The 24,286-nt window shown below is 40.8% G+C and overlaps 4 protein-coding genes across 6 annotated transcripts in view; 2 read left to right on the forward strand and 2 right to left on the reverse strand.

The window, feature by feature from the left end:
- Positions 1-268: 268 nt before the first annotated feature.
- Positions 269-3,249, forward strand: rfc4 (replication factor C (activator 1) 4). Its single transcript, XM_056734766.1, has 11 exons — positions 269-567; positions 733-850; positions 1,010-1,088; positions 1,365-1,444; positions 1,528-1,647; positions 1,740-1,883; positions 1,965-2,085; positions 2,258-2,383; positions 2,460-2,540; positions 2,785-2,898; positions 3,021-3,249. Exons 2-11 carry the CDS (start codon positions 738-740, stop codon positions 3,114-3,116), a joined length of 1,074 nt encoding a protein of 357 aa, XP_056590744.1. The 5' UTR covers positions 269-567; positions 733-737; the 3' UTR covers positions 3,117-3,249.
- Positions 3,250-3,382: 133 nt separating this feature from the next.
- On the reverse strand, positions 3,383-7,129 carry plaat1 (phospholipase A and acyltransferase 1). 3 transcript variants are annotated; one of them, XM_056734769.1, is made up of 5 exons: positions 6,956-7,129; positions 6,226-6,280; positions 5,222-5,360; positions 4,875-5,143; positions 3,383-4,494 (listed from the first exon to the last, which is right to left on the reverse strand). In XM_056734769.1, the coding sequence occupies exons 3-5, from the start codon at positions 5,358-5,360 to the stop codon at positions 4,393-4,395; spliced, it is 510 nt and encodes a 169-aa protein (XP_056590747.1). In that variant the 5' UTR covers positions 6,226-6,280; positions 6,956-7,129; the 3' UTR covers positions 3,383-4,392. The 3 variants fall into 3 exon arrangements, with proteins under 3 accessions (XP_056590747.1, XP_056590746.1, XP_056590745.1); XM_056734768.1 differs by having other exon boundaries at positions 6,226-6,312; XM_056734767.1 differs by lacking the exons at positions 6,226-6,280; positions 6,956-7,129 and having other exon boundaries at positions 5,222-6,206.
- A 204-nt stretch (positions 7,130-7,333) lies between these two features.
- On the forward strand, positions 7,334-16,291 carry ankrd13c (ankyrin repeat domain 13C). Its single transcript, XM_056734765.1, has 13 exons — positions 7,334-7,783; positions 8,156-8,197; positions 11,428-11,532; positions 12,105-12,190; positions 12,834-12,879; positions 13,137-13,203; positions 13,817-13,961; positions 14,069-14,200; positions 14,275-14,436; positions 14,639-14,718; positions 14,812-14,910; positions 14,998-15,098; positions 15,407-16,291. The coding sequence occupies exons 1-13, from the start codon at positions 7,510-7,512 to the stop codon at positions 15,535-15,537; spliced, it is 1,470 nt and encodes a 489-aa protein (XP_056590743.1). The 5' UTR covers positions 7,334-7,509; the 3' UTR covers positions 15,538-16,291.
- A 1,899-nt stretch (positions 16,292-18,190) lies between these two features.
- srsf11 (serine and arginine rich splicing factor 11) overlaps positions 18,191-24,286 on the reverse strand; it is a 6,204-nt gene continuing 108 nt past the window's right edge. Inside the window, exons 1-12 of the mRNA XM_056734884.1 lie at positions 24,068-24,286; positions 22,859-22,992; positions 20,903-21,012; positions 20,735-20,824; positions 20,596-20,645; positions 20,381-20,514; positions 20,129-20,204; positions 19,927-20,040; positions 19,755-19,844; positions 19,544-19,639; positions 19,083-19,290; positions 18,191-18,995 (exon numbers count right to left, since the gene is read on the reverse strand). The exon at positions 24,068-24,286 is cut by the window's right edge and continues 108 nt beyond it. Of these exons, the coding sequence (XP_056590862.1) occupies positions 18,801-18,995; positions 19,083-19,290; positions 19,544-19,639; positions 19,755-19,844; positions 19,927-20,040; positions 20,129-20,204; positions 20,381-20,514; positions 20,596-20,645; positions 20,735-20,824; positions 20,903-21,012; positions 22,859-22,992; positions 24,068-24,189 (1,419 nt within the window). The 5' untranslated portion in view covers positions 24,190-24,286 and the 3' untranslated portion in view covers positions 18,191-18,800. The remainder of the gene's footprint in view (positions 18,996-19,082; positions 19,291-19,543; positions 19,640-19,754; positions 19,845-19,926; positions 20,041-20,128; positions 20,205-20,380; positions 20,515-20,595; positions 20,646-20,734; positions 20,825-20,902; positions 21,013-22,858; positions 22,993-24,067) is intronic.

A 24,286-nucleotide genomic window follows, 5' to 3' on the forward strand; every position in this document is an offset into this window, starting at 1 on the left:
GAATCAGTTTTAACGATATTTCCCATATTTAGTTTGTGACTAAATATTTATTCGGAAGTAGCCAAACCTTTTTTCATACAATAGTTTTAGGAGATATAGCATTATAAGCTCTGCCATAATACTTTGGTGTTACAGGGATTTGTACATGTTTGTTTTTATTCACGCATTGTGCCCTGCGATTGACGTCATTTGAGCTAGTCTGGGAAACCGACATACTTCCGGTTTAGCATTTGGGACGATACTACTCTTCTTAAATTGATACACTACATGTTTGAGTGAATAGTACGTCATTTGGGACACAGCTCAAGTCTGTCCCAAAAGTGCGCTCCCGTGCACCCTTGCCTTGTCTCCAAGTGTGCACTCAGAGGAGGCCCACACGACCGTAGTGTGCCAATTGGGACAGGGTCTCAAGCAGCAGCTCCGGCGCGTTGTGGTGACGTAAGCGCGCAATCACGTTCACGCTTCTGGCGGGAATCTAGTGAAACGCGCAGTGTCAACAACTCAGAATTTAGTTCTACTTTATTTCTTTTCATAGAGACTTTTTGATTTAAGTCCGGACAGCTTTAGGTAAGCGCACATATGGGTAACGTTAACGGGAAGTGAGTAAGATTAATTTTGAGACATGTTTTATTAGTGTACTTCTTGTTTTATTATCTAACTTAGATTTAATTCAGTCTAGAGTGTCCCAGATAAAGAGAGTGACGTCATGTGTGTGGTGTTGTGTATGTGCAGGAGATATGCAGGCGTTTCTGAAAGGATCATCATCACAGAGTGTTAAAGCTCAAAAACCTTCATCATCATCATCAGGTGGAGAGAAGAAGCAGAGAGCAGTTCCCTGGGTGGAGAAATAGTGAGACACGCTTGTGTTATCTGTTTCATATGAGTTCTTTAATGAACTGTCAGGCTGGGTGCATATGTGCATCAATCGACACCTTTAATTGTTTGGTCATTGTAACACACGCACACATGTCGTCATGGTGATGGTGATGATGATGTAATCTATCTGCAGTAGACCAAAGTGTGTGGATGAAGTAGCTTTTCAAGAAGAGGTGGTGGCAGTACTGAAGAAATCTCTGGAGGGTGCTGATGTGAGTGTTTTCTCACTGTGTGATGTTTTTATTCAAAGAAATGATCAAATATGTATTGAATCTTGGCATTTTTTAACGGGTACCTTCATCAGAAATATTTCAAGAGTTTGGTTCCGAAATAAGATATCAATCAAACTGTAGTTGGTTTGTTTTGATTTAAACCACAGTAACAAAATAAAACAGCTAACTAATATAATAAAACATTATAACCATGATGTTATATATATTTTTTAAACTGAGTTATCTGGTTCTTGCTCTGTGCTGTTGTCTGCGCAGCTCCCTAACCTGCTGTTTTATGGACCTCCTGGAACAGGAAAGACCTCCACCATCCTCGCCGCTGCGAGAGAACTCTTTGGGTAAAACCTTTCAATTCTGTCCCGATCTGATGATGTTGATCTAAACACGGTGACAAGGTTAACCTCTTGTGTTTTACTCATAGACCTGTGCTGTATCGTCAGAGAGTTCTGGAGCTAAATGCTTCTGATGAACGAGGCATTCAGGTGATCCGTGAGAAGGTGAAGAACTTTGCCCAGTTGACGGTGGCGGGTTCGAGGACAGAGTGAGTATCTCACGTCAGTCATTAGATCGTTTCCACACGCGCAGATACAATCTTCGCCTCTAAACCCAAGTTCTCTTCTCGTTCCATCTCAGCGGAAAGCCGTGTCCTCCGTTTAAAATAATCATCCTGGATGAGGCAGATTCTATGACCAACCCCGCTCAGGCAGCTCTCAGACGCACCATGGAGAAAGAGTCTCGGACCACACGCTTCTGTCTCATCTGTAACTACATCAGCAGGTCGGTGTGAATCTGACCGCGTCTCTTTTAGAAACAAAGCCAATGAAATACGATTAAACTGTTGTGTGTTTTTCTTCTTAGAATCATTGAGCCGTTGACTTCAAGATGTTCCAAGTTCCGCTTTAAACCTCTGGCCAATGACATTCAACAGGAACGTCTGCTACAAATCTGTGAGAAAGAAAATCTGCAGTACAGTAAAGAGGTGAAGGCCACGCTTGTGTTTGTTCCATAACTAAATGATTGTGAATGAGAGGCCGGTTCTGCGTTTTTTGCTCCAAAGCTTTTTTATGAATAATCTGATAAGACACAAATGAAAAAGTACCTTTGTTTCACATACTGCGATTAATATTGATTGTAAATGTAACTTTGTGAAGGGCATTGATGCTCTGGTCCGGGTGTCAGAGGGCGATCTCAGGAAAGCCATCACATATCTCCAGAGTGCCGCGAGACTCAACACTGAGCGGGAAATTACCGAACAAATCATCATCGAGATCGCTGGGGTGAGAGAAGAGACTTGCTTTACCCTCATCAGAGCTTTTCAAACCATTTCTTTTCAAACTCGCTCTTCTTTTCCAGGTGGTTCCAGATAAAGTGATTGAAGACGTGCTGCAGATCTGCTACAGGGGTCATTTTGAAAAGCTGGAGATCGCTGTGAAGGTGAGAATTCTTCTCAAGATGTTACGCTCTTCATTCTCACCTTTTTGATTCTAAGAGTGAATGTTGAGTTCCAGTGCTTTATTAGATTTATCTACACACCACAGAAATGTTTGTTAATCCAGCACTACAACAAACCCCAGAAGTTCTATCATAGAAGCAGTTTGTGTGTTTCACTGCACAAGCTTTCTTTACCTTTGACCTGCTGTGTGATTGTTGAAATCTTAAACCTGGTGTTTTTCAACAGGATCTGATTGATCAGGGATATGCTGGAACAAATATTCTCTACCAGTTACATGACGTCATCATTGACGAGAAGCTGAACGATAAGCAGAAATCTGTCATCACAGAGAAAATGGCTGTAAGGAAACGGATGGGTTTATTGATTAAGTGCAACACGTCACATTCTTTTATATGTTCACATTGGAGGGACGAGGGTTCGGTAACTCATCATTTGTTGTTCTGGATGTTTGTGTGTTTCAGGAGGTGGATAAGTGTTTGAGTGATGGGGCAGATGAATATCTACAGTTATTGAGTCTCTGCTCTGTTGTTATGCAGCAGGCCATACAGAACACCTGAGCCAACCAATCAGCATCTCTGTTACAAAACCTGAGCCGACCAATCAGCATCTCTGCCTTATGTGATGGAACCTTGTTGTTGCTTTATCACATTTTTGTACATCTAGTTTGTAATTAAAACGATCTTCTTAGAAGTGTTTCTATCTTTATTTGACATACATGCAGCATAGTTTATCCACAGTGAGATAAAAGACTGATGTGAGATCAATTGATTTAATTCATGACTCTTTAATATTAGTGTGTATAATAAAATACTAATGACACAAATAGCCAATTACCTTTTAATGTACAGTACAATAGACACATTTGTATTATTTGTAAGCAGGATCTGCCAAAGTTTATTGGGTAACACTTTACAGTAAGGTGCTGTTTGTTAACTATTAGTTTATGCATCAGCTGACAATAAACATAAACTGACAATGAACAATTCTTCTAAAGCGTCTATTAATATTAATTAATGTAAATTTTATACTATATTATTATACTATATTTATTATTATACTATACTATATTTATACTATATTATTAAGATTAAATTCTGTCACTGTTAACATACTTTATTACACGTCTCGTTGGAATGCTTGATTCTGAATTTTCCAGTCGTGACAATTGCAGGTTCGGTTCGATATTCCTCTCAAAACTAATAACACACGGTAACCCAGGTGCAGCAAATCATTTTGTTTCTTTCACAAATAAAATATAAATATGTTTTTTTTTATAGCATATGAAGTTATATTTGTTGTATATTTGTATAGTTATAGATGTTTGAACGTCGCTTCTTACCTTAAAACCGAAAGTAAATGGCTCGGCATTCAGTAAAAATGAGCTTATCAAATATTTCACATTTCATGTCCAGTTTTTTTCTCATTTGGCATGTAGCCGTGTAATAAGCGGGATAATGTACAAGCATCCGGGTGTTATGGCTTAAATAAGCCCCTTCAGTGTGACACAAGACTCTTTGCTTCACACACTGTCGGGGATTATCTCTGCCATTACAACCGGCTGCCTGGACATTATCCCTTCAACTAACATGAATAACTGTATTGACAGAACTATTAACAAGGATTAATAATTGCTGAAAAAACGAATTCTTCATTGTTAGCTAATGCATTTTTTAATGTTAACTAAACGCACCTTTTTGTAAAGTGTTCCCGTTTATTCTTTTAAATGAACACTTTATTATAGTCTCACACAAGAAACACACTGTGAGATATGTGTGTATATAAAGGGGAAAGTGTGATTATTGTCCGTGTGAAGAGATGACAGAAGATGTGTTGTCAGAAGGGTCTGTTTCTGTTGCGTGTGTTGATGAGTCCCAGCACTGAGAAAGCACTCGCGGCCACTGTCACTAAACTCATGGCTCCTATAGCTCGTGACGCCTGTGAACACAAACACACACACATCAGCCTTCACAAGCTCTGATGCATTTACCTGTCAACATTCCCATAACACACCTCTTCCACGCCTACATCTACCTTCTTCTTCTAGATTCAGTCCTACACGGTAGACAACATGTATCGCTCACTTCTTTAACACAATGTGAAAAGCTCTCATTTTGGATTAAAGATGAAATGAAAATGATGTTCTTCTATTGTATAATGCACTGACAGCACTTTGTTGTGCACAATGAGAGTCAAGTTCTTCTGTGTTCTAATGATCTTCATGACCCAGAAGTCTGAGCTCAGTACAGGTTGGACACACAACTCTACCTTTCTGTTGTGTGATTCTTTCTGGATAGTAAAGAGAATGAAAGACAGACCTGTTCAGACACGGCCTCTCCGTAACGAAGCAGAGTGACAAAGTGTTCACAGTTGCTGCCCAGCAGGTCATATGACACCTCCTGACCAATGAGAAGCTGAGCTCGATTGATGATCTCACTGACGGGCAGCGGCGTGTGATTGTCGTCATATTTATTATTGATCCTGTAAGAATCTCCCCCCACCACCTCCTTTAAGAGCTGCATGCGGACCACCGCCTTACGACTGAACACGGATTTAACGCTGGACACCGCCGCGGCTTGACTCTCGTCTGACGGCAGAAGAACACACAGACATGAGCAGCGTTTGCACACACAAACACACACACACACTGAGGTGATTCACTGACCCACAGGTGTGAGGTTGATGATGTAACCGTCACCCAGGTAAAGAGCCCAATGCTGATAGGCTGGTCTGAAGATCTCGATGAGGTCACCAGGCTGAGGTTCCTCATTAGATTGAGAATGATCAGCTTCACTTGAGGCCATCTGACACAAACACAGAAAACAAAGACACACATGACTCCCACCAGCGAACATAAACACTTCATATCATTCATCAGATTTATAAAATCACACTTTTTGAGTTCAGACATTTATAATGAACAACAATAACCTTCATTAATCATTTCTACATTTGCACTTTATTACAAACACAATTTGCCCCATAAATTAATCTGACTCCTTCACAAATATCATTTTATAAATGTGCTTGTTTATAACAATAAAAGTTCTGTTAGGTTGATTATCTATCATGTCACAGCATTATTCTGCACATTCTGGGAGAAAAAAATAAACAAAAATCATCCTCATATCATCTCTGTTGTTTCTATTTTTTTTTTAAATTACATTTACAGCTGAAATGAAAACAGAATGAAATGTATTCATGTTTTCAGACAGAGAATGTTGGAGTAACACAGCACAATGAACCGCTCACGCTCACACACACACACACACACACACACAATGCTCTTACATCACTCTAACAATAGACTGCAAATAATAGAGAAACAAGTAGAAAACCTGCATGGTACATTTATCCTCCAAATCAAACAACTACTTTAATAATGTTCAACAAAAATCTGATCTGTATTTGTAAAAACTCAAAACATTTTTTTTTTAACAAACATACACAAACGTTTGAGACATAGTACAGACTTTTTATATTAATTATATTAGAAGTTTATTTCTAGTTACATTGTGTTGTTCATAGGACTTCTATTCTCATGTTAGCAGCAGCGAATATTAAATGAAATAACAAAGCCTTTGAATTAAAACCTTAAACAATCTTCATTTTCTTCAGAGAAACACAACACAGTTCATAGCCAAAGTCTTTCAAATGAAGAATACTTACTTATACGCAGATCTCATGATGAGCTGAATGAGTTTAACCCTCCATCAGATGTCCTCTGGAATGTAAAGAAATAAACTCTGATCTGTGCTGTTGATGTTTGAGCAGATGACAGTGAAGTACTGCAGCTGAAGAGACTCAACTCACACTGTGTGTGTGTGTGACATCACAGATGAACAAAATCATGTGTGTGTGAGTGTGTATATGTTTTTATATCCCGGTGGGGACCTAATCCTGATTACACATCAACTCATGGGGACGTGTGTCACTGTTGGGACCAAAATTGAGGTCCCCATGGAAAAAAAGCTTATAAATTGTACAGAACTATGATTCATAAAAATATTCTACGATCTTTAGGTTTAGGGGATAAAATATACAGTTTGTACAGTACACAACACAATACACGTATGGACTGTCCCCACAGAGATAATATAACATACATGTGTGTGTGACGTTAAAGATGAACAAAATCATGTGTGTGTGTGTGTGTGTGTGTACACAGAACAAACATTCATCTCAATGACCTCGAAACTTCTTATAGGTGAGAACAATAAATAAGAATGCCATGCATACATTTCAGACAATCTAAAACTGGCAGAAAACGCTAGTTATTTATTATTTATACATTTTTTACGTATTATGTTTTTTTTCTTCTTATTTGTTTGTTTTTGCATTGTTTGTAGTGCTTGTCTGTTGTGTGATTAAGGCTTTGTTGATGTTTCAGGCCACTCACTTGTTGATTTGTAGAGTTTGGCGTGTTGACCACAGGTGTCAGCATCAGCGCACAGTGCGCATGCGCACACGCTCTTCCGTTTCCAATGATGTCGTTAAATAGGAAACTCACGTTGTTTATTTTATTGATACCACTGCAAACACAACTTACCGATAATGAACTAGATCAGTGTGTAACGGCTCAATTGGTTTGTTCCTAAAGGCCACACGCGAAGTTTGCTAAAGAACAGAAGCACTCTCGCGATGTTATCCTATCTTTCATTCCATCCGCCTGGAATTCTCGCGGGAGCAGACGGTTGTTTCAGAGCATGAGGGAGAGCCACCCTTGTTCTCGCGAGAGAACGCCCTGTCTCCATTCCACACACCGTGCGATTCTCGCGAGAGCGGAAGCGGAAGATGGCAGATGGCTCGAGCTCGTAGGGTGTGTGTGTGTCGTTTGTTTACCGTTCGACGCGTCGCTCCGGTGTGTGTTTCATTCTCGCCCGTGTCCGTCGAGTCACCGGAGCGTGTTCATGTTGTGCAGGCTGCTGTTTAACACCGCTCATCTGTGTCAATATGACGGGAGAGAAGATCCGCTCGGTGCGCAAAGAGCGCAAGTCGGGTTTGGATCTGCTGGAGCCGGACGAGGAGCCGGCGGCCACCGGGCCCGTTAAAGCCAACAAAACCAACAAGATCTTCAGCAACCATAAGATCATCCGATCCGGTTCGCACCAGAACCACAGCGACACTGACAGTGTGTATCCCGTGCACGAGTGTGTGTTCAGAGGAGACGTGCGCAAACTGTCATCGCTCATCCGAACGCAGAACATCGCGCAGAAGGACGTGCACGGTGAGCGCGCGCCATCCGCAACAGCGGCACCAGAATCTCAAACGAATCACTGACGTAAAGCCTCAGGATCACGCACGCTGTAATGACGCGTCGCGAACCATCGATCAGAGATAGATGTGAAACCATGGTGATCTGATCAGTTATGGATTCACTGATACAGAAGTGTAGTGATCGATGGCTGGTGACGTCAGCAGCACCAGGTGTTTGTGTAGAACACACTTCAGTGCGCTGTCAGCAGTGTTTGTGAGGTGTTTTAGGATCACAGGCAGCTTGAGTGATGAAAGTTCGCTTCTGTTTGGCTGTTTTTAGTCTGACATTAAGTTCTCCTGTAGTGTGTGTAAATGTTCAGGTGATAATGTTTGTCTCTTACAGGTAACACACCTCTTCATCTGGCGGTTATGATGGGTCATAAAGGTAAGTCATGCTCTTCTCATACATCACTCTGTAGTTCTTTTGTTGGGGCTGTGTATTGGCAGCAGTGTTGGGTAAATTATTAAAAAAAAAAAGTAATGAATTACTAACTACAAAATCAACACTGTCATTAGATTACTGTACAAATGACTCTCTCCAAAAAGTATTCAATTACTAGTTACTAATGACTTTGTTTATCCTACATCAACCTATTAGTTCAGTCACTGATAGACAGTTGAGTGACATCACAAGTAACTGTAATTAAATTACAGTAAAAACAAGAGTAATCCCTCATTGAAAAGTCATTGAATTACAGTTTCTATTGACACACAACATTGTTGGCAAGTGCCTCCCGATACGATACATGTCACGATACAATATATTGCTGTGTTTTACGATACGATACACATTTGTGTGATATATTGCAATACTTTCAATAGCTTTCCTGTGGCTCAGTGGTTGGAGGAAGGTGCTAGCAATGTCACAGTCATGGGTTTGATCACAGAGGATCGCGTAGATCATGGTCACAAGTGTACAATGCAATGTAGGTCACTTTGGATAAACGGGTCTGCCAAACGAAGAAATGTCAAACGTAGATTTAGAAATACAACATGCTGTGCACATCCAGGGGTTTTCTGTGAGGAGAAGTGTCAGAACATCCCTTACCTCTGCAGAGAGACATCATGTGTGATGCATGGACCTTAAGATCTGAGGTTTGGGTTCCCAAACCTCAAGTGGGCAGCACAGGGGAATACCTGACAGACAAATGAAAAAAAAACACTTTCTCTCAACAGGTAGTGGTCTAGCTTTAGTTGAAACCAGTAAATTTGTATTGGCACCTAATGTATTATGGCTCCTGTGTGACATATCGCTTGTTGCTCCCTCACTCTTTGATAGTCTCTTTGGATAAAAGCGTCTGCTAAATGTCTAAATGTAAATGAATAAAGAAGTGAAGTGAAAGTGACCTATTAGTCAGATATGATGACCCATAGCCCAAAATGTGACCTCTCAGTAGAGCTGCACGATTCTGGATAAATTGAGGATCCCGATTTTTTTTGTTTCAAATAGAGATTGCGATTCTTTTACGATTCTGAATCTTTTTTTTCGAATTTTTATTTTTACCTTACATGCAAAAGTTTAACTTCCTAAAAAGTATAAATACATTGAAGTAACTTGCATATGAAATATTTCTCAGTTAAACAAATTCATAAGGTGACACTTTTTTATTTTATACATTTCCCTGTATTCTCACCTGTAAACAGTTTAAAATAACCTGAAAACATGAAATGATGGGCAACTTGATGAAGAGCTCTAATAGCGCAGCTTCTCTATTACTGTAATAGAGTTATATGCGCTCTGATGACGTGTTTTACCATAATGACGGATATAAACGCTCACTAGGATTTGTCCTCGCTACAAACTACAAGCGTTAGTTTAAGTTAAGATGTCCAGTTATGATGTGAAGCATAATCAGAACAATGTATCACAATCCTGAAAGACACTCATAAGAACAGTTTTGTTGTCAGGCTGTATTTACTTTATATGTTGGTCTGTTATTTGGTGTGAGATTAATTTAGGAGAGTAGGAGTTTGTAAACGCGTCTCATGCGTGTGAGTTGGAAACTCTCTGCTTTAATCCCAGTAACGTCACTAGTGTGATCATTTGACACAGAAATAATGATAGTGGTGTAAGTTAATAGACACACGAGAATCGTTGATTTTCATTAATGAGATCGTCTGGTGTTCGAATCGAGATCAGGACCTTTAACGATTAATCGTGCAGCTCTACCTCTCAGTTTCTCACAGTTTAATCCTCTGTTTCATCTGTGCTGTAAATGCGCTGGTGTCACATCTGTGAAAGAACAGTAAATGTCAAAAGGTGAAGTGAGCTGGTGGGTCGTGACTTGTGAAGCTTACAAACAGTGTTTCTTTGCTAGAACTCATTACTTCAGCACTTCTTTTTCCACACATCAGCTCTGAGAGCTCCAAGAGTTCTTATATTATTCACCATGCTCGCTTCTACTTTAACCGTATGTATATGACATCATTTACAAAAAATGTATCAATAGTAGAGGTATTGCCATCAATACACTATCAGGGAAACAAAAGATTGTGATATGGCTATTTTTCTCCAGCCATAGTTTTGCTGTATTTTTAAGGTATGTGATGGGTTTGAGTCCTGCACTTGAGTTTTTTGCAGCAGTTTTGTGTGATGTGAGGCTCACGGGAGAGAGAGAGAGAGAGAGAGAGAGAGAGAGAGAGATGTGTTATATTGTTACTACAGTAAGGACTGAGGGGTTGTATTCACATAATAACACAATCTCAAGTGCTACACATTCACAACATACTGAACATTTATCATATGTCATGTTTCATCTGTCAGTCTGAGTGGTTTGACAGATTCTTCTGAACTGGATTGGTTTTGACTTTATGAAACCTTTCAAATCATTTCTGTGTTGTTCTTCATTCATTGTTGTTGTTGTGTACATGTTCTCAGAGGAAGGTTGATGATGACTCATGTAATACAGATGTACATGACATCACCATATTTTGACAGTTGATGACTTTATATTTACATGTATTCATTTGGCAGACGCTTTTATTCAAAGTGACTTGTATTGTATTGTGTTACACATTTGTTTCTGACTATGTGCGATCCCCTGAGATCAGACCTGTGATCTTAGCGTTGATAGTGTTGTGCTCTTACACCTGAGACACAGGAAAGCTGTTGATGGGAACAGGATTGATTATAATAACTGGGACTTTTATCTCATTTTACAACATTTGCATTAACAAGCCCTGAAAACACATCTGTTGTGTAAATGAATGTTGTTTTCTTGAAGTTTTGTGTCACAGAAGAAACACTGAAGTGTGTTGAGAAGGAGTTTCTCCTGAGATGTGTGTGATGTGATCTGAACCTCTTTTAATGTTTAAATCTGGACCTCAGTGTCATTCTCATCACACACTTCACTTGTGTAGCTCATGCATGTGTGTGTGTGTCACTGCACAATATTATATTAATGCAGGTGTGTGTGATGTATTCTACACAGAAATGATAACACAAAAGACGATGAAGCGATTGTAACGTGTGACATCACACAGACACACACACAGACATGAGTACTGTCAGTTATGTTGTGGTGTAATATGGGTTTTTTGCTTGTGTAGTGTATGGTAGTGTAGAGCACGATCAGTGTGTACGATGTCATTTTGATGTGTGTGTGTGTTTCTCAGAATGTGCTCATCTGCTGCTGGCCCACAATGCACCAGTGAAGGTGAAGAACGCTCAGGGCTGGAGTCCACTCGCTGAAGCCATCAGTTATGGAGACAGACAGATGAGTAAGTGTGTGTTTCTGTCTGTGTGTTAGTTTGTGTGTGTGTGTGTGTGGGGGGACATGTTGTTATATGTTAGTGGGGTTCTAAACCTAAATACACACAAACTCATTGGGACTCGTGTCACTGTGGGGACCAAAACTAAGGTCCCCACGGGCACAAAAGTTATCAATTGTACAGATTTATTATTTTTTTAATAAAAAATTTTAGGGGATAAAATATACAGTTTGTACAGTATACAACACATTACACCTATGGACTGTCCCCACAGAGATGATAAAATGTGTGTGTGTGTGTGTGTGTGTGTGTCTGTGTGTCTGTGTGTGTGTGTGTGTGTGTGGTATGAAAGAGTCTCTGTATATGCAGTTAAAGAGTCACTGGTGTGTTATTGTGTGTCACTGTGTGGTTGTGTGTGTACTGTGTAGACTCACATGTGTCTCATCAGATGGCTCTACTCATTAAACAACACATCACTCTGACGTGTTTCTGTTTTACAGTCCATCTACTTACTTTTCTTGTGTTAGATCTCCTTTTGCTGAGTAATGTGTGTGTGTGTGTGTGTGTGTGTGCGCGCGCAGTCACGGCTCTCCTGCGTAAGCTGAAGCAGCAGTCACGAGAAACTGTGGAGGACAAGAGACCCCGACTGCTGAAAGCCCTGAAAGAGGTAAAAAAAACACAACACAAACATGCATGCACACAGACGCACACACACACAAGCTTGTGTGCTGACTGTAGTGGATGTAGATGATGTTCCTCTGGAATGCAGACAGGAAGTTACCTACAGGAAACACAACACTCACTGTCATCGCTCTGCACATTTGTGTTGCTCATGGGTTTTTCACACATTCTGTGGCTTAGTTTTGTTATTAACGGTGACATACTTTACTGGACACACACACAGATTGTCTTCATACGGTACTTTAACAACTATATAAAACGCTCAGTTCTGGTGCTTGATTCTGATTGTCCGAGTTCTAAGCCGTTATTAAATACCCAGATTTATAACAGCTGACCGCATTACATAGCCTAAATATCACTTGATTTTCTTTATTTAATGAAACCTTGCTGTGCCAATGAAATGAGTGTTTTATTAACGCAATAAGCCTTGTGAAGCAGTGTGTTATAGTGTATTTTATAACAGCTTTAAAGACTCCGCTTCATGTTGTGCCAGAACACCTCCAGCTGTTATAAAATACACCGTAACACACTGCTTCACACGCCTCATTGCTTTATTGTGTGATGAGTTCATGAGAATAGAAGTCAGTGTGTGTCTTTATTGACAGGTGTGTGTGTTTGTTTCTCTTCAGCTTGGAGATTTTTATTTGGAGCTTCACTGGGATTTTCAGAGCTGGGGTGAGTTGTGTTGTGTCATTTAGAACAGATCTCAGAGGGGTTATGGGTGGGATTGTTTGTCTCTGTGGGGTTCGTGAACAAACACACTTTACCTTCACTATCTTAAAGTCGTCTGTGAGTGATGACGGTGAAGCTGAATGAAGAGGTCCTTGTGAGATTCTTTGTGTTTGTGTGGAGTGTATGTTTAGTGTGTGTGTGGAGTTGTGATCCTGTCCAATCATAAATCAACTCACTGCATTCTGTTGAAACCTCTGCAGTGCCTTTGCTTTCACGCATTTTACCCTCTGACGCCTGCAAGATCTACAAACAGGGCATCAACATCCGGTACGTTTCATAACAACCAAAAAGAGTCAATCAATGATAAGTTGAATATTAATGATGAATTATAGTTTACTCATCTTGAGTAGCACGGGAACATTTGTAGTAAAAGACAAAAATACATTCTATGGGTCAAAATTATAGATTTTTCTTTTATGCCAAAAATCATTAGTATTTGAAATAAAGATCATGTTCCATGATGATATTAAGTAAATTCCCTACATTAAATATATCAAAACTTTATGTTTGTGAGTGGATGTTCTGTCACAGTGCCTCTGATTAACAAATTCAAAGGGCAATTTTCTCAATCTTTGTTTTTTTTACACTCTCAGATTCCTGAGATTTAAACTGTTGTATCTCAACCAGATATTGTCCTAATATAACTACTCACAAATCAATAGAAATCAGATTATGTCAAAATCAATTTTAGACTGGTTTTCTCGTCCAAGGTCACATATATGTTTAATAAAACTGACGTCAGGAGATCAGATGAAGAATTTTTCTGATCAACTTTATAAAAACGGTCATGTTTCTGTGTTGTGTGATCATCACATGACTTGAGATTTGTTGTTTAACAGTAACATCAATCATCACATTGGATGTTTTCTGATGTTTTCAGTTTGGACACGACACTAATCGATTTCACAGATATGAAGTGTCAGAGAGGAGATCTGAGCTTCATCTTCACCGGTGACGCGCTTCCGTCCGAGTCCTTCGTGGTCCTGGACAACGAGCAGAAGGTTTATCAGCGGATCCATCATGAGGTCACTTTCACGTTTGTTTGGTTTCAGCAGCACTTTGATGGATGTTGATATTGAATAATCTGTAGACACAGAAGCTTGACTCGTGTGGTGTTTCGGGTGGTTTTTAGGAGTCCGAGATGGAGACAGAAGAAGAGGTGGACATCCTCATGAGCAGCGATGTCTACTCGGCCACTCTCTCCACGAAATCCATCACTTTCTCACGGGCGCAGACCGGCTGGCTCTTCAGAGAGGATAAAACGGTCAGTTCCCATCCCGCCGTCTCATGACCCGCTGAGTTTGATGTGATGGGAAACTGAGTCTGTGTTTGCTTCAGGAGCGCGTTGGGAACTTTCTGGCGGATTTCTACATGGTGAACGGCCTGGTCCTGGAGTCCAGAAAGAGACGCGAGCACCTGACGGAGGAGGACATTCTGCGGAATAAAGCCATCATGGAGAGCTTTAGTAAGGGAGGAAATCTCATCGAACAGAACTTCGAGGTGAGCTTTTCTCAGGTTGCCGTGGTTACCGAGTTTAAAATGAGAGAATATGGCTGTGTTACGTATGAAGTGAAAATAATGCACTTTCATCAGAACAAATACATGGAGAAGCGTTATTGTCTGTCTGAAATATAATCAAAAGGGAAGAGTCACACGGGGAATGAAGTCATTCACTGCAAATCTCTTTCTGTGTCTCTGATAGCCGGTGAGGCGTCAGTCGCTGGCCGCTCCGTCTCCAAACACTATATCATGGGAAGAGTACATCACCACTGAGACTGGAAAGTATGTGTGAACACGCGTGTGCTTCTGTAAAACACACATGATGACGTGTGTCGGAGTGCAGTCATGTCATCTCAGATGTTCTTGTCTTGTCAGAGCTCCTCATCTGGGCCGTGAGCTGGTGTGCAAAGAAAGCAAGAAGAACTTCAAGGCGACTGTAGCCATGAGTCAGGACTTTCCTCTGGGCATCGAGTCGTAAGTGTGTGTGTGTGTGTGTGTGTGTGTGTAGATCACATGAGTGACCCATCAGATCACAATCGTCTCATTTCATTTTTTCTGCAGGTTGTTAAATGTTTTGGAGGTCGTCGCACCTTTCAAGCACTTTAATAAACTCAGAGAATTTGTTCAAATGAAACTCCCTCCCGGATTTCCTGTTAAACTAGGTAAACACACGCACACACAGATGCAAACACAACAACACACACACATACACCAACACGCAAACACACACACCAACACATGCAAACACACAAAAACAAACACACAGTGAATTAAACTTCATTCAAGTTCGTTTGGAACGACTGTAACAATGATTTTAAAAGGAAACACTTTATTTGTGTAATCTACTTTTAGTGTCTGGCAGAAATCAGATTCCTATAAAATGTCTGATTTTATAAATATACTATAATATTCTTCTTTTTGAGACTGAACGTGTCCGTATGATGGTGATGATGTGTGTTTTTCTTGGCAGACATCCCCGTGTTCCCCACCATTAGTGCCACCGTGACCTTTCAGGAGTTCCGTTACGATGAATTCGACGCCTCCATATTTACAATTCCCAGTGACTACAAAGAAGATCCCAGTCGATTTCCAGACCTCTGAGCTGTCCTGTGTTCCCTCTCACTCCCCGACCTCACATCTCAACTTCATCTCACCGAGGCCCGACGTCATCACCACTGATGGTGTTCACACGCTTCACATCATATGGATATAAAGGGATCGTGCTGAAGTGACGGACGCTGCTGTGTGGAAAGGCGGCTAACAGGGAACGCTGTGGTGAACACTACGTGATAAAGCCGAGAGAGATCCTGGAGTTTCGCCTCACAGCGACACGGACGCCTGTCTCTTTTACTCTGTTGCTGGCAGTAAATGTGGCATTATAAGTTATTGCGTAAGCCTGGTTTTCACTGATATCTTTGTAAAACTCTTCTATACTTCACTTAAAGAAAACGTGTATATTTAGGAACGGAGCGGAAGGCATCTGCATATGATTTGAACTGTATGAAAACTTCACAACAATGTAACGCATTTCTACAGGCAGAAGAAAACTTCTTTACACACATTGTAAATATCACGTTTCTTCCCGGTTCTTCTGCTTTCTCTTTGTATTTTTGTTGCATTATGGGAAATGTTTTTTTTTGTGGGCGGGCTCATGTGAGCAGTTCATCACTTCAGGGTTCAGGTGTTTTCTGGCTAAAATGTGTTTTTGTTTTTCTGTCTCTTGTGTTTTTAACATGGAGGATCTACAGGGCCAGACGTCCATGTAGCATCTGTGTTTAGAGCCCGTCACAAACATTTGCTTTCACTTTATTTTCACCTTGACAAGCGGATGTAAATACATTTAAATTTAAAGACATTTTCACACGATACATATAACTGAGATGTACGGTAATAGAGATTTTAATGTAATGGTAATGAGAGATCCAGGATCTTCTTTAGTGTTTTATCAGTTTTTGCTTGTGTTCGAGTCACATGAGCAATATCACCTTTCGGTTTTCCTTTACAGAATAAACCGCAATATTTCCATGCGCGTGGAAAACTTCTTTAGTTTTACTTCCTATTTTCCTGTTGGATGTCTTTTACATTTGTTTTATTTTCTGAGAAATGCATTGAAGTCCGTGTCGTACAGCGGGAATCTTGTATTACCCTGATGGACTTTTACATGAATAAAAATGTTCAAGTATCAAACCGCGTGCTTGTTTCAGGACTACAGCAGAATTCTCACTTTGGTTTGCTTTGGTCTTATTAGTAAAATATAAGTAACGCATTTAATAATATCCCATTCGAAACGTATTTGATGTTTATTTTAGTAAGCTAAGTTGAAAGGGAACTGCCAAAAAATGAAAATTCTGCCTTGAATTACGCTCAAGTAAACAACAGTGACGCCGATGTGACGTGTGCAGGAAATGAAGCTTCTGATTGGTCAGTGAGCTCTTAAACGTATATTGAACGATTTGTGACTTTAACAATCCTTCGTTTTTTACTAAAGTTAACTGTTAACTGACTAAGTAATATAGTTATGGCTCAATTTAAAGACATTTGCTAAGAAGAACATTGAACCGGTAAGAAACATACTGACAGGACAAAAGCTTAATATGTAGACTTAAATATATACGCTTTATTGTTTTAGCTAAATTTGTATATGTGTAACTATTATAGAAATTATTTTGAACGCAGAATGATGTTTTTTCTAATGTGCATAATTGTTTTAACTTAAATGCCTTAATCTTGATGAGACGTATTAGACGTTTGTTTTTCCAGAAAGAATTTTATCGCCGAGTAAAGTTAACATCGTCAAAAGTGAGATCAGTGGGCAGATATCACTGCAGCACGCGGGAGCAGGAAGAGGAAAGATGCCTTGATCAAGAGCACATCAGTCATCACCCCCCGGTCCTGAGAATCTAACCATAAAGCACGACTGAACTAAACACTGTTCTGTTCTTTAAACAGTAGATGTCGTCAGCGTGCTCCGTTTCAAGTGCGTGCAAACAGTAAATCTTGTAGAGGTCTATATGGCAAGCCGAATTAGCTTTAACTTTTGATATCAACAAAAGTAAATGTCTGAGAGTAAATGTCTAAAATGGCTTTCTTACTAGTAACGATCACATTATTGATATCAAGAATTAACATGGTCACTAGTAAAAATGTATTAATTGATATAAAAAAATGGCATTTTTACATGTAGTATTTCAAATGTTGATATCAAGAAAAGACATTTTCAATAGTAACCGCACAATTATCGATATAAAAAATATGTTTTTTACTAGTAAGATTTGCATTTCTGATGTCTGATATAAGAATTGTAAGATGTTAGAAATATATTACTGATATATTACTTTTCTCTAGCTCAGTGGTAAGAGCATTTTGTTAACAACACAAGGTTGTGGGTTCCATCCCAGGGTATTTCAAATACTAAGTATAAATGTATAGGATAAAGCAATGTAAGTCAAAGCGTCTGCCAAATGCCTAAATGTAAATGATAACTGGAATTGAATTTGAATGGAAGTCTATTGTGTTATTTAACTAATAAAAATGCGTTTACAGATATCAAGAATTAAGTTTTTCACTATTTTTTGTTACTAAGTAAAGAGCTATTTGGGAGCCATAAGAGCCGGCTCTTCTAAGGGACCCAAACCAAAATCGTTACAAAGAGCCAGACTTCCCATCACTAGTGTAAACCTCGCTGTTTTCCTGAATTAAGACTACCTAAAACTCACGAGAAGCCTGCAGAAAACATTGTCAACAGATCTGGTAATGTGGTTTTGAAGGGACAAAAAGGAGCCCAACATTTTATTTTCAATTTCTGAACATTCCAAACAGTACAGATAAACTACAGTTTAAAGCCGGTGTGTTTATCACAGAAACCTGAACGGTCTAATATTAGTCTATCATGACCTGCCAAAGGAAAACAGTTTACATACAGTACTGCAAACGTTCCGATACTTTAAAAAAGACAAACATTTCCCATCAAACACAAGCTATATATATAAAAAAACAAAAAAATGAGACGGCCTAAAAAACTGCCTGACAATGTTATCAAAGCACTTTAATTCAAGGGTAACTGCTTTAAATAGAAACTCCAAACTGACCAACACACGGTGGATTTTGTTCAGGAAGAAACCGACTGCGGAGGCTAAATATACAGTATAACACACTTCCACGTTAGCCATGAGGAAAGAAACGGCTCTAAAACATCGGGAGTACATATTTAAGACGGGCATGTACCAGTAAATACAGCAGATTCGGACTCTGATGTTAAAAAACAAACAGGAATGAATCAGTTCGCAGACGTTTCCAGACTGATCTCGGATCACCCATCCAGATTACTGAACACAAAGAACACTGATGAGGGGGACGGCGTGGCTTCAGTCGCTCATATCCATGTCCTCGTCCCGCTGGTCATCACTGTTGCCGTCTGACTCACCGCGGCCTGCGTCATCTGCGCTGTCTGCCTGAGGCTCCTTGACCGGCGGCGATGAGGCGGCATCAGAGTTCCTCTCTCGCTCTAATTCACGCTCGCTGTCGTAGCCCTGCTCCTCTTCATCATAATCCCGGGTCACCTTTAGCACAGACGTCACATGACACCATGAATCTTCAATGGAAAATAAAGACACAGTGTTTGAACGCGAGATAGACTAATCTCATACCTTGACATCAGCCTTCTCACTGTCAGACTTCCGGTCTCTCTCCTTGTCTCTCTCCTTGTCTCTCTCCTTCTCCTTGTCTTTGCTCTTCTTACTGGCAGAACGTTCCCGTTTGTCCCGATTTCTGTCGAGATCTCTGTGCCGATCGTCTTTACGGTCTCGGTCACGTTCTCTCTCGCGCTCTTTATCCTTCTTTTTCTCCTTCTTATGTCTGTGGGAAACAAAAACAGTACAAGTGTGTAAGCAGGTCACAGTTAGCCTAGGCCAACCATGAAAACATTTCTGGTTATTAAATGCAGATAAATTAGTTTAACTCAGGGCACAAATATAAGCTAAAAACAAACTCTATGTATTTAACCTAACATACTAGCTCAAAATTAAACCTGAAAAGCAAAAATAGGATTACAAGCAAACTTGAAACACTAAAGAAAAGAAAGTTGAAATAAGCAGATATTGGTCAGGACCTGCGGGGGGACGGCGAGCGGGACACTTTTTTCTTGGGGGATCTGGACTTCTTTGGAGGTGAACGAGACAAGCTGCGACTTTTCCTGTGTCGTTTACTGCAGGAAAACAAACAAACAACAAAACACTTGAAACATCAATTTACAACACTGTGTAAATGATTGTTTCTGATGAAAACGGTGTAAACAGAAGCAGTTTAACAGCAACTCTCACCGGCTGGTACTGCGGGAGCGTCTGGCGCTGCTGTAACTCTTCGGTGGGGTTTTAGAGCGTTTCCTGATCTTCTCATCCTTCCTGCGATCCCTAAATCACACACACAAACAAGTATGAGGACATGAAGCACTGATAATGTCCATTGAAACATCAGATCTGCCTGGAGACTCACCTGGACCTGGAGCGCCGGCTGCGATCCCTGGAATGAGACCTCCTCCTCCTGGGGCTCTTTGACCTCCTCCTGCTCCTCGAGCGAGATCTTCGTCTGGAATGACTCTTGGAACGCCTGCGGGTGCATTACATTCACATAATTAACCCACAACAGGATATAAATGTCCAGTTGAAATCTTCCTGAAATGAATGTTTCTGCAGACCTGTGTCTCGAGCGAGACCTGGACCTCCTACGGCGGGATCTGGACCTGGATCGCTTTCGTTTATCATCTTTTTTACCTAAGAAAACACAACGTTAGATCAGCATTAATCTTGATTTCAAATCTTCTGGAATACAGTGCCGAGGGTAATGGCATTTACAGATCCAAAAACAACCGAACACTCTTTTTTTGATCATCATTCTAAATCTGGATCTGGCTATGTTTCTTATGGTAAAGAGCAGGAGCGTCACTCACTTCCGGGCTCAATAGCTGCAGAGATCAGAGACTGAGCCTCTCTCACTCTCTTCATGGCTTCTTCGATCTCTTTACTCGAAGCGTCTGCCTTCAGTCCAGGAGTCAGATTGAGTCCAGCGGCGAGAGGGTTAAGCCTGCGAAAACATCACATGAATAAACGACAACACCCTTCAGACAACACACCAAAGAGAACCAGATCAAATTCAGGAACTTACTTTGGATCCATCGATGCCATCAGCTTCATTAACTGCTCCGCTGACAAAGACTACAAGAAACAAAACAAACATCTACGATGAAGGAAAAACAAAATCGCTGCGTTTGAGACTAACGCTGAAGATCTGTAAGGTGTCAGACCTGTGCATTCAAATTGGGTGCTGCCATGGCCAGGGCCGTCATGGGGTCCAAACTAGCCCCCCCGAGGCTACCCAGAGTTACTCCACCAATCTGACGACAGAAAACAACATGACATCATCACACTACAGAAAGAGCATCGGGTCACCGATTGCAGCGATGGACACTCACAGATGGCATGGGGTTGGGCGTGGGGAGAAGTCCTCCTCCTGGCAGAAGTCCGGCGACAGCATTGGCAGGGGCGAGCAGCGACAGAGCTTTGGATTCGTCAGGGATCACGCCTGCACGACAGAAAGAGCACAGTCAGACCACGCCACGGGTTCACACGCAACACAGACACACCTACAGAGTGAAACTTGTCTTTGTCTATATTTGCACTGACATCAGTACTCGCTTTTGTCTGGAAGCTAACACAAGAGGTCCCTTAACATTGAGCATGAAGTGCATAACACTACAAGAAAAGAGAAAACATGACACTAGACACACTGCCAAGATGTCATCACCTGAACTCGATTTTTTAAGTCATGAACCATATGTAAGCAAGCACAGCCGGCTCTCCAGTGGGATGTGCTCTCAAGATTCATAAGGTGTATAATGAACAAGCGACTCGGAAGGTCGGCTGCTTCGCTATAAAGCACACAGAGACATCAAGATAGACAAAACAGAGTTTATGATTGGGGTGTCAGCATTCAACGACAGTTTAATTATCCACTGATGCTTTCACTTACCACAACTATCACACACAACATTTGTTTCAAGGGGCTTTTGCTGGCATCGGAGCTAGAAACGGCTCACGGGCCGAGGCATAAACGTGTGCGATGGTTAATCATAAAACAAAAGAGACAGAGAGGAAAAGTCCTCTTCCAGCAAAAGCCCACAATAAACTCAACTAGAGACTGTGTGTGTGTGTGTGTGTGTGTGTCAAACGCAGAAGAGAAAAATAACCGTCATGTCATTCAATGAACAATGAGAGCTGAGCGAATCCATTTGATGAAGTCCTCTGAAATTAATATTTCCAAACAACACAGTCATCTTTAACACACACACACACACACACAAGAGAGAGTGAGAGAGAGAGAGAGAGAGAGAGAGAGTGAGAGAGAGAGAGAGGGATGAGAGAGACAAGACAAGCTGCAGAAGACAAAACTGTTGGGTTGCAGTTTCTGCTGGGCCTGGTTTTTACAGGACTTGCAGAACCAGGGAAAAGAACTGGAAAACACAACAACAAAAAAACAGAAACGACCGTTAAAAAGCGTCTCAGGCCTTTTTCAGTCATGTGGAGAGGAACATAAGAACATTCTAGATCATCATCATCATCACATAGACTCAAGGAGCCTTGAATTTGTGCTGTGCGTCTTCACATACTTCAAATGTGTGTAAAACCAAACACTCATGCAGAAATGACCTATAATCTGATTCTTACCGTAGATTTACCGTGTGTTTGATTATCATGCAGTACAATCAGAAACCTCGAGGGAGAGTTCAGACAAAATCGTTCATTCATTCTCCTCGTATGTTAGTAAATCTGCATTTGATTCAGTGGAACACGAAAGAAGATATCTTGAGAAATGTCTGATCTCAAGTGTTGTTCTTTAACGTATCTTCTCTCGTGCTCGACAGGTTTGAAGCGATCATTGATGAAAGAATTCTGGTTTTCATCAGGACTTTCCCTTTAACACTCGTGCTTTTGTCATGAATGCTCTAAGCGTCTTTAAACAAATGAATTCCGTCGCACACAAGAGAGAGAATTAAGATTTACAGCAGGTAAACACGTGGACCGGCCGTGATTATTTTTCTACAGGGGGGCAGAGGGTCACCCTCAGACATCAGCCGGCTCTGCAATTGCCTTGCGCACTATAAAAATCACACACACACACAAATGACAGAGAGAAAAGTTTAACAAAAAAAATGAAACTAAACTGGAAAGGCAATGAGTTAAACATGAGCTCCTGCGTTCATATCCATCACTGATACATCGTGTGTGTTTGTCACATGTACCTCTGTCACATCTAGACTGACATGTATCTATGTGAATCGGGGTCGAGAGGCGGAGACGTCAAGTCCTAGAACGTCGAACAAACCCACCAAATGTCATCTGAACGTAAAGAAGCAAAATGCATCACAAACCTTCAGCGAAAGGCACGACGATCAGGGCTCGGTCCACGAAGACGGTGTTGGTCAGGTGCTGGGAAACGCCCACCGATTCCGGCTCGTGGAACTTTACAAAACACACACGTGAAGTCACAGGCAAGGGAGAATCACTGAAAGAAAATATAAACACTTTTGCAAGATGTACACACAGCGTTCACACACCTCCTGCACAAACACTCGAGCTGACCTTGACTTTATCAAACCAGCCCATTCTCATCATCATCATCATCATCTAGCAAATATCACAGACCCACGATCTGACACGTGTGGATCAGAGCAGATCGGACCAGATCAGCCTACCTTCACCAGCAGATATGATGTGAAGCCGGACGTTTTTTTCGATGGGTGAAAAACAACAAAGCACAGAACAGAAGTTACTACAGAAGCTGCTGAGACAACCTCAAGTATACTGCCTACATGACTAATGAAATCTTCACATGGGAATTTGCTGTTTGGGTTTTTATAAACGGTCCCTTTCCATCATTTGCCATGAATCAGTAGAACCGGTGATGTGTTCTTTTCTAGTCTCACTGGAACTTCTCTTATTACTTTGGATCCTTAGAAAGTCACTTGAACGTTTCAATTCAGCCAAGAAATCTTAAACACGACTCAAATAAAGGATTAAGAAATGAACAGTAGATTCTTACCTTAGAAAAACACTACCATTGGTTTGATTATAGTTTGGATGTAGTAACCGTTTTTATTTACCATTAGTATCCCCACAAAAACAATTATTGTTAATTTTGCTGTTATAAGTTCTCACAGGAAAAAAACACGCGTTTATTTTCGAAATAAACCCCATACATAATAGAGAAGCAATATAGCAGAACCTGTAATAAAATAAAGAAAAATATTGCGGAACTATTAGTGTAAATTGTTAGCTTGCAGCAATGTACTAACGGCTCCTCGGCTCGTGACGTCACGCGTCCCTACACAACTACACAAGGCTCAAATCTGTGGTATACTCACACACGCATGATGACGATAAATAATAATAATAATAAACAAATGATAAGTGAACACATATGAGCCGTAGTAACGTAACACACTAATGATGCGTTCCATAGGCCCGAAGAACCACGGGTGGGCGGCCACGCGCATGAGTGTTTTGTCTGTGAGTTTTATTCACTCACTCTGGTGGATAAAAGTTTAGATGCGTTCACGGGTCGTGTTGTTTATACTCACTCGGGTGGAAAGAGTTTGAGTTCGTCGATGATTCCGATGAATCCGAACAGTGTTCTCATCTGTTCCGCGGTGCTGCTCGGCGACACATTCGTCACTTGAATAACGTTGGTGCTGGTCGTCATTGTGGCTCAAAATGGATGATGCTGAAGGTCAATCGACACACATTTAAAGTGACGCGATCGGTCCGTGCGTTAAAACGCGACTTTAGCTCGAGTTCGT

The sequence above is a fragment of the Triplophysa dalaica genome, chromosome 21, assembly GCF_015846415.1.
Source record: "Triplophysa dalaica isolate WHDGS20190420 chromosome 21, ASM1584641v1, whole genome shotgun sequence".
NCBI classification, from domain to species: Eukaryota; Metazoa; Chordata; class Actinopteri; order Cypriniformes; family Nemacheilidae; genus Triplophysa; species Triplophysa dalaica.